Here is a 9,120-nt window from a genome sequence, read left to right on the forward strand (position 1 = left end):
GACTCGCTTGAGCCCAGGAGTTGGAGGTTGCTGTGAGCTGTAATGCCACAGCACTCTACCCAGGGGGACAGCTTGAGGCCTGTCTCAAAAAAAAAAAAAAGATATTTCAAAGAAAAATCAAGTTTTATATATGGGCAAGATTATAATCTAACATCTAGAGATGCACCTCAGATAAGTGAACCATAAAGAAACACAAGGAAGTAATTACTATAAAAGTTGGGAGAGTAGGGAGGGCCAGTGATTTAGACAGGCACATCTAAGAGCTTCTGAGGTACCTGACAAAGTTCTATTTCTTGATCTAGATAATGATTACAAAGCTACTGTGTAAGTAACAAAGTCACTTAGCTATATACTGTGTGGTATTCTACATCTGTATTTATTTCACAATAAAAAGGTTAAAATTTAGTGCATTACCTGTTTAGAGGTCATAACAAAGTGAAATTAAATAGCTCAACAGAGCCTTTAAATATATTTTGTCCTTTTAATATCCTTCCAAAAGATACAAACTCAGACTTCATCTCCAGATTGTTTTTAATTCATATCTTGGATATTCCTCAAGAAAGTGGTATCTTCTATTTGTATGTAGGTATATATATAAATCAATTAATTTTCAGTCTAGTTTTACATTTAATTCTTCTTATGAAGTTAATCACTTATGCCCTCAGTGTAAAAAGCAAAATTTAAGAACTGTAAAAACCAAACTAAGTTTTTACTTTGTTAGTTTAGCCAATGTACCATGTCAACAAAGTAGAATATAAAACTAAACACTAAAGAAAAAACTCACTACTCATGAGTTTAGAAATAAAGACAAAACTGAGTTAGTTTTACACATTATAAATGTAAAATATGTACAAGTTTATATTTAAAAATTTAAGAAAAAAATTCCATTTTTAAATACTCTTTAAAAAGTTTGCCTTTCTGAAAATAAAAGTTTGTCTTTTCTTAATTTGTTTAAGTGTCTTTTAGTTGCCAACACTTAGGATTTCTAGATAAATGAATACTTACCCAAGAAAAAGTGTCTGAAAGAAAACAGAACTTTAAATTTCCATGGTTCACATATTTGAGTAGTAATGAAAGAGTAAGTCACATACATACAGGGGAAAAAAATCTCACAGCACAAATTCAAATGTTTCATCTAAGTGAATAACTTACCCAGTTTAATATCTCCATCTAAGGTAAAAAGAATGTTGCCAGCCTTTAGATCTCTATGGATGATTTTATTATCATGTAAGTAGTTCAATGCCTCTAACGTCTGTTTGCAAACTACTTGTATTTGGGACTCAGTTAATGGTCTCTCGAGTTCTATAAAAAGAAAGTAAACAAATCTGCATTTTTATTAAGTGAAAACATATTGGCATGCTGTATATCCTTCTGTATATACCATCACTGTCATAGATGACACACAGGGAAATTATTTTGGAAAAACTAAAGATCTACAAAGATTACTTTCCTGACATATTATACTCAACATTTCATTTTGGAATTTTATTACAATTATCCAGGAATATAAAAATATAATTAATTTGATTTCTTAATTTATTGAACTTCACTCCCCAATTACATCTTTGAATAAATATTCATATATGTATATCTGAAACTCTTTATTTTTATTAAATATAAGATATAAACATAAAGAACAGAAAGATATTTACCAAGCATCACAGCATCTACTGCTCCACCTGCACAAAATTCAATAAGGATCTGCATGCAAAACAAAACAAAAAAAAGCATGTTATCTAAAACTATATTAAGTCTCAGTATTTTTTCTTCAATTTAGCAAAAAAGATAAAGAAATAGCTATCAAATATCTAGATTATGGTAACAGTATTATATTAAACATGAAGACTTTCCTTTCCAAAAGAGTTACAAGTCATAAACACTATACACTTGAAAAAGCACAAAGAAGCTCAGCACCTGTGGCTCAATCGGCTAAGGCGCCAGCCACATACACCTAAGGTGGCGGGTTCAAATCCCCAGCCCGGGCCCGCCAAACAACAACGATGGCTGCAACCAAAAAATGGCCAGCACTGTGGCGGGCACCTGTAGTCCCAGCTACTTGGGAGGCTGAGGCAGGAGATTCGCTTGAGCCCAGGAGTTGGAGGTTGCTGTGAGCGTGATGCCATGGCACTCTACCCAGGGGGATAGCTTGAGGCTCTGTCTCAAAAAAAAAAGCACAAAGAGAACCCACTGTGAAAGTATGTGCATTTTTGTTAATGACCATGTGTAGAGTTCCTGCTTCTCTAAAATGACCAGATACAGAATTTTTATTCAGTACAGCATTATATAAACCATTTTGTCATGAAAGATATTGTTGCTCCCACTTTTAAGGTAACTATTGTGATTTAAGTGACCAAATATATATTTTAACTTTATTAATAGGATTTAAAAAAAGACCTTATGATTTCCAGTCACGTATTCCTTATACTACTTGCTCTTCTCTTATAAAACTTTCTTTCTTCAAAAAGAAAAACTGAAAACACCTTTTTTTTGTTTGTTTCTCTTTTTGAGGTAGTGTCTCATTCTGTCACCATGGCTAGAGTACAGTGGCCTCATCATAACTCACAACTCACAGAAACTTCAAACTTCTGGGGTTCAAGTGATCCTCCTGCCTTGGCCTCCCAAGTAGCTGGGAATACAGATGTCCACCACAGCCACCTAACTTTTTCTATTTTAGTAGAGACAGGGGTTTGCTCTTGCTCAGGCTGGCCTTGAACTCCTGAGCTCAAGCAACCTTTCTGCCTCAGTTTCCCAGAGTACTAGGATTACAGAATGAGCCACCACACGTGACCTAAAAGTATTTAAAAAGCTCTCTTGATAAAACAGTGTTAGAATAGAGCAAATGACTGTTTATTATAAAGAATACAAACATTTGCTTTCTATATCTATTTCTGCCTAATATTTTCTAAAAATGAACAAAATTTATACAAACACCCTTAGCCATTATATCACGCAGTAAAGTTGAACCTGATAATGTAAGATAAATATTTAACATTTCTACTATTTTGTAGTTTATTACATGATTAATAACAAACTTTAAGATAAAAAATTATAAAAAATTTCTAGGAAAGCAAACTTTAAAACACTTTTAAATGCTTAAATATAAATTACAAACAAGGATATTTAATTTTGTATTTAAGAAAATTAAATATTCTTAACCAAGTTTTTCCACCTGGATCCAATCACGATCATCAGTCAGACAATCATGATGAAACTGGTCTGATCTGAAACATAAATCTGAACATCTTCTGAAGCTGAGAATAATGATGTTGTTATTATTCGCTCATTAGCAAATCAACTTTCATTCAAGTAATACAAGTAACTAAATAAAAGAGGTAAGACATCAAATAGGATAAGTAACTAAATAAAAGAGGTAAGACATAATATAGGCTTTCAAAACCCATAAACCTCTTTAGGATAATGAACTCATTTTAGGTACTATAGATGAACCGAAAGTACTTACCCAAAGATTGTTCTCATAATAGAAGGCATCTAGAAGCTTGACTATATTTGGGTGATCACAAGATGCTAATATATCAATCTCAACCATGTAGTCTTCAAGTTCTTCTTCTGATTTGGTGTCAATTACCTTTGCAGCAGCTAAAACATGGGTCTCTTTATTCTGGGCCTAAAAATGAAAGTAGCAGAAGTGTCGTAGTAAAGTGCATACTTTAAAGAAATTATTATTTTAGTCGATTTTATTTTTCAGATTGGTTTTGGGTTCACAGGAGAATTGAGCAGAAATTACAGAAAGTTCCCTTATGCTCCCTGCCCTGTCACACACGTAACTTCCCCTACTATCAACATTCTGCACCAGAGTAGGAATTTGTTACAACTGATAAAGCTACATTAATACATCAAGTCCACAGTTTATATCAGGCTTACTCTTAGTGTTGTACATCCATGGGTTTCAACAATATATAATGGTACCCACCATTATGTACACATAGCATCATATAGAAAAGTTTCACTGCCCTAAAAATCCTATGTGCTCAGACTACTCATCCCTCCCTTTCCCCAATCCCTGGTAACTACTGATCTTTTTACTGCCTCCAGTTTTGCTATTTCCAGAATGTCAGGTACTTGGAATCACAGAATATGTAGACCTCTCAGATTATCTTTCTTAGTAAAATACATTGAAGTTTACGTTCCTCAATGTCTTCATGGCTTAATAGCTCTTTCTTGGCTGGTGCAGTTGCTCACATCTGTACTCCTAGCACTCTTGGAAGGCCATGGTAGGAGGATCCCTTGAACTCAGGAGGCTGAGACCAGCATGAGCAAGAGTAAAACCCCATCTCTACTAAAAACAGAAAAATTAGCAGGCTTTCTAGTGGGTACCTGTATCTCAGCTACTTGAGAGGCTGAAGCAAGAGGATCAGTTGAACACCCCCTCCCCAGGTTTGAGGTTGCTGTGAGCTATGATGACACCAGGGCACTCAACCCCAGGGCTATGGAGTTAGACTCTGTCTCAAAACAAAACAAAAATATAGTTTTCTTTTTAGCACTTAAAAATATACCACTGTTTGGATGTATCACAGCTTATCCATTCACCCACTAAAGGACATGTTGGTTGTTTTCAAGTTGTAGCAATTATGAATAAAGCTGCTAGAAACATGCATGTGCAGGCTTCTATAGAGACTTAAGTTTTCAACACATCTGGGTACATATAAAGGTGCACAACTGCTAGATCATATGGTAAGAGTATGTTCAGTTTTCTAAGAAACTGCCAAGCTGTCTTGCAAAGGAGCTGGCTGTACAATTCTGCATAGCCATCAACACAGAACCAAGTTCCTGTTGTTCTACATCCTGACCAGCAGGCGGTGGTGCCACTGGATTTTCACCAGTCTAATAGGTGTGCAGTGGTACCTGTATCTTACTTTCAAGTTGCAATTCTCTAATGACATATGATGTTGAATATCTTTTCACATGCTTACTTGCCATCTGAATATCTTTGTTGAGGCCGTCTGTTCAAATCTTTTGCCCATTTTTTAATTTGGTTGTTTATTTCCTAATTGTTGAGGCTTTTTGGTTTGGTTTTCTTTTTGGTGATTTATGAAAATAACAACATAGTGACTTTAAGTGACCATGACTGATCTTTGAAAACGTTTTATTAACAGACATTGCATTTTTAAATTAATATCTGGGTATTTGTTATTCCATTCTTATTTTTAACATTTATTCCATTCAGCCTTTATGTGAAGGATTTTCATGCTTTTAAATATTAGATTGACGAGCTCTTTTTTTTTTTTTAACTTGGTCTTCAGGCTTGTATTTATTTAACAATATAAGGATGAAATATACAGGAAAAATATGACAATTGCTTCAAAGTAATACAAGAGGATATATAAAATTTGTCAAGTTGTATACTTAGAATTTATGTATACTAGACTTCATGAAAAAGTTTACATATTAAAAAAATAACAGAGGAGGAGAAGTAAAGAGGGTAATAGCTGAAACAAGATTATCTGCGAGTTCATAATCAGATCTCCAGTGTTATTCTAGTCTTGTATATATTTTCATAATAAAGATGTTTTAAAATGTTACCTATAAACCTAAGAAACTCAGTAAATCTAAGATCCAGAAGCCTGGTATAAAAGCAGTACACCCTTTACGACTAGATTCTGATTTAAAACATAGCGTTAAAAATGAACAACTATGTTTCTTTATAGTTTTGCTAAAGTGATAATAATTCTTCCACAAAAATTGTTTGGCATAATTATGAAGTACTCTACAAACTGAGATATAGAATATTTTCTAAAGAAGATCTAGATCATCTATAGAAGATATAAAAGATACAGAAAATATCTATACAGAAGATATAGAGATAATTTTTTTGCAAATTATGAAGTACTCTACAAACTGAGATATAGAAGTATTCTAATTCTGTTAAAAATGTTTTCTCATTTTGTGGCATATTACAATAAGCTTAAGATTTTACCCAGGGGGACAGCCTGAGGATCCGTCTCAAAAAAAAAAAAAAAAAAAAGATTTTAAATAAAAGAAATAATGAAATCTAATTATCTCCTAAAAACACAATAAACGAACTGATTTTGCTATCAGCCAAGCCAAGCCACTTGGCCACTTTACATAAACAAATAGAGGGCTGCTGGGAAACATAATTTATCTGCATTTTCTATGCTGGTTTCATGTTCTAAATGAAGTAGGGTAAAAACTGCTCTTGTCCTCACCATCTAGGAAATAACTTCTATCAAATAAGAGTAATTTTTAAATCTTCACTCATTTTCTTTCTATATTTCCACATTTTCTAAGACTAATATTTTTATAATGAAGAATACATAATATTTTAGTAAAGTTCTCAGCTGGAAATTGAAACACAAGCACAAAAAACAGAGATGTTATCAGTCCCACAAAGGTGTTAGTCTATCAAAAGGGAAAGCAAAAAATTAAAACAAAAACAGAAAAATATAAAGGAAATCTAAAAACAAAGAATAAAGAGAGATGAATTAATTATTTTAATATCACTAGGATTGGTACTTTGAGCTATTTTTCCTCCTTTATAAGCAAAGCAATAAATTTCCTTTTCCTCCTTCTCAAAAACCTCTGTTTGTTATTTGTGAGTTTTGCTGCAACATAGAAAAGTTCTACCTCAAAGTCCCTTGGGAAGAATTTTGTCTGAATGGTCAACTTACAGGTGTAAGCCTATGCCGAAGGAGAATGGTTTTACTGTCATCCAATGTATGTGCTGGAATGTGGGGGAAAGTGGCTATTGAATGAAACCTAGAAATGCAACCTGAACTTGCAGACATCAAGAAAAATTCAAGTTCAAATGGTTGACATGCCAGTTTAGAGTTAAAATGTTAATAAGTCTCTTAAGCTCTCTTTCTTTTCTTGCTAACTTCTCCTACTAATGTTCAGATAAATTTACTGTTTATGGAGTTTGTATTACTATCTCATGACAAGAGTACTAAAGTAAAATCTACCAAAATTGAAAAACAATAATAATAATCACTAGGACTGACTCTATTGATTTGGGTTATTTGATCTCAAATCTGAGAGCTAAGAGGTATTCTCTCTCCAAGACAAGAGGTGAGACCCTACCTAACTGTCCAGTATAGAATCTTTGACTATAACAAATTATAAAAACTAAACAACCCACATCACCGCTCATGAATGTCTACTACATCAAGGCATTGGTCAGAGCTGTGGAAAACACAAACAACACTTGAGTGAAATCTGTCCTAGAAAAAAAATACAGTACAGTCGTTCCCCTTATCCACAAGGGATACATTCCAAGACCTCCAGTGGATGCTTAAAACCTCACAGAGTGCCAAACCCTATATACAGCAGAACCTCCATAGTTGACCACCTCCCTACATTAACCACCTCCTGAAGGTGATCTAATTTTCATACACCAGACATGTACCACATGTACCTATCAGTACAGCAGGCCTACTTTATGTTGACCACCTCCATATGTTGACCAGTTTATTACAGTCCCCTGGGTAATCAACTTATAGAGGTTCTACTGTATACACTAAGTTTTTTCCTACATATACATGCCTATGATAACGTTTAATTTCCAAATTAGGCTCAGTAAGAGATTAACAACAGTAACTAGTAACAAAATAGAACAATTACAACACTATACTATAATAAAAGGTATGTGAACATGGTCTCTCTCCATGGGTAGCTGAAACCACAGAAAGGGAAATTTCAAATAAGGGGAAACTATCGCACAGAAATCTCTTAAAAATCTTGGCCAAGTCTTGACCAAGAGTTGATCTGCTAAAATCAATTCATTCTTCCAACAAATTCTGTGTGCATTCTATATCTCAGACACTGTTCCAGCTGCTGACAATGTTACAAAATATACAAAATCTGTCCTCAAGGTACTTACTATAACTGTTAAGAGTAGACAGTCAACAGATAAAGAAATAAATAGTACATCAATGATTAGTACTGCTGGAGAAAGAAGCAAGGTAAATAACAAAGATAAGAAAACGAGGGGGAGATGGGAGCACACAGACAAGAGTTTACAATTTAAATGAGGTAGTTAAGTTAGGCCTAAATGAGGTGATACTTGTCTATACCAAGATCAATCAATTCAATGATTCTTTTAAGGTTTTAGCTGTATAAATTGCAAATTTTATTTTGCAAATAAATAGGTTAGGAAAAAATCACAAATTACTTCAAGTATGTTATTCTACATAATAGTGTCCATTATGCTATTAGAGGATATTATTCATGGAGCAATTATTGTGTGTCAGGCACTGTTCTCCTAAGTAACTTATTTAATCCTTGTATCAGTCTAGCCAGGAGGTAAAACATATTGATTCTTTTAATAGAGAGAATTTAATACAACGGATTGTTAACTCTGGGGCTAAATAGGTAACTGAGAAGATAAAAACAGAACACAATAGATCAGGGAGATAACAACTGCAGGAGGAAGCTACCAACCCTAGGACTAGAGAAGCCAAAGGAAGAGACTGGGATTATTAAAACTCAGAAGCTTGCAGGAAGAGTTGTGCAGAGCTGAAACTCAGACCCCTGAGGAAAGAGTACTGCTCTGATGCTATTGTCTCTGAACTTGGAAGAGAGGTCCTGTGAGACTGGGACCCAAACTTTTGAGGAAAGGGGTACCAGCCAACCTGATGCTCATCTTATAAAGGGTATGATGAGGCTAGTGCTCTGTGTCTAGAAACTATGTCACTGTTTGCTGCTATAGAAAGAAACTGCTGTTGCTGAAATGAAAAACTTCCATTAAGGTGATGATCAAAGTAACAAGAAAGCAGAGAAGAAACCCACAGGAAACCAAGAGAAAAGATAAGTCCTTTCTTCCTTCTTCTCTTTGCAGCCTCCCGCTAGGGCCTCTTTCTTGTCAAACTTAAAATGGAGAAGCTGGCAAAGCAGAAATGTGACTGGTAGTCAGCACCACAAAACAGCATTCAAAGGGTGTGTTTGGATCTGAGAGACAATACTTTAAGAACTGGCATAGGCTCGGTGCCTGTGGCTCAAGCAGCTAAGGCGCCAGCCACACACACCTAAGGTGGAGGGTTCGAATCCCCAGCCCGGGCCCACCAAACAACAATGATGGCTGCAACCAAAAAAAAAATGGCCAGGCGTTGTGGCGGGCACCTGTAGTCCCAGCTAATTGGGAGGCTG

The 9,120-nt window shown here is 34.8% G+C and overlaps 1 protein-coding gene across 2 annotated transcripts in view; it reads right to left on the reverse strand.

Moving 5' to 3' along the window:
• SLK (STE20 like kinase) overlaps nucleotides 1-9,120 on the reverse strand; it is a 65,761-nt gene that overhangs the window by 40,629 nt on the left and 16,012 nt on the right. For both annotated transcript variants that reach the window (XM_003787192.3, XM_003787193.3), the window contains exons 2-4: nucleotides 3,461-3,625; nucleotides 1,653-1,701; nucleotides 1,153-1,302 (exon numbers count right to left, since the gene is read on the reverse strand). In XM_003787192.3, coding sequence (XP_003787240.1) covers nucleotides 1,153-1,302; nucleotides 1,653-1,701; nucleotides 3,461-3,625 — 364 coding nt within the window. The remainder of the gene's footprint in view (nucleotides 1-1,152; nucleotides 1,303-1,652; nucleotides 1,702-3,460; nucleotides 3,626-9,120) is intronic.

The sequence above is a fragment of the Otolemur garnettii genome, unplaced genomic scaffold (assembly GCF_000181295.1).
Source record: "Otolemur garnettii isolate 467f Iridium unplaced genomic scaffold, OtoGar3 scaffold00021, whole genome shotgun sequence".
In the NCBI taxonomy this organism is placed as follows: domain Eukaryota; kingdom Metazoa; phylum Chordata; class Mammalia; order Primates; family Galagidae; genus Otolemur; species Otolemur garnettii.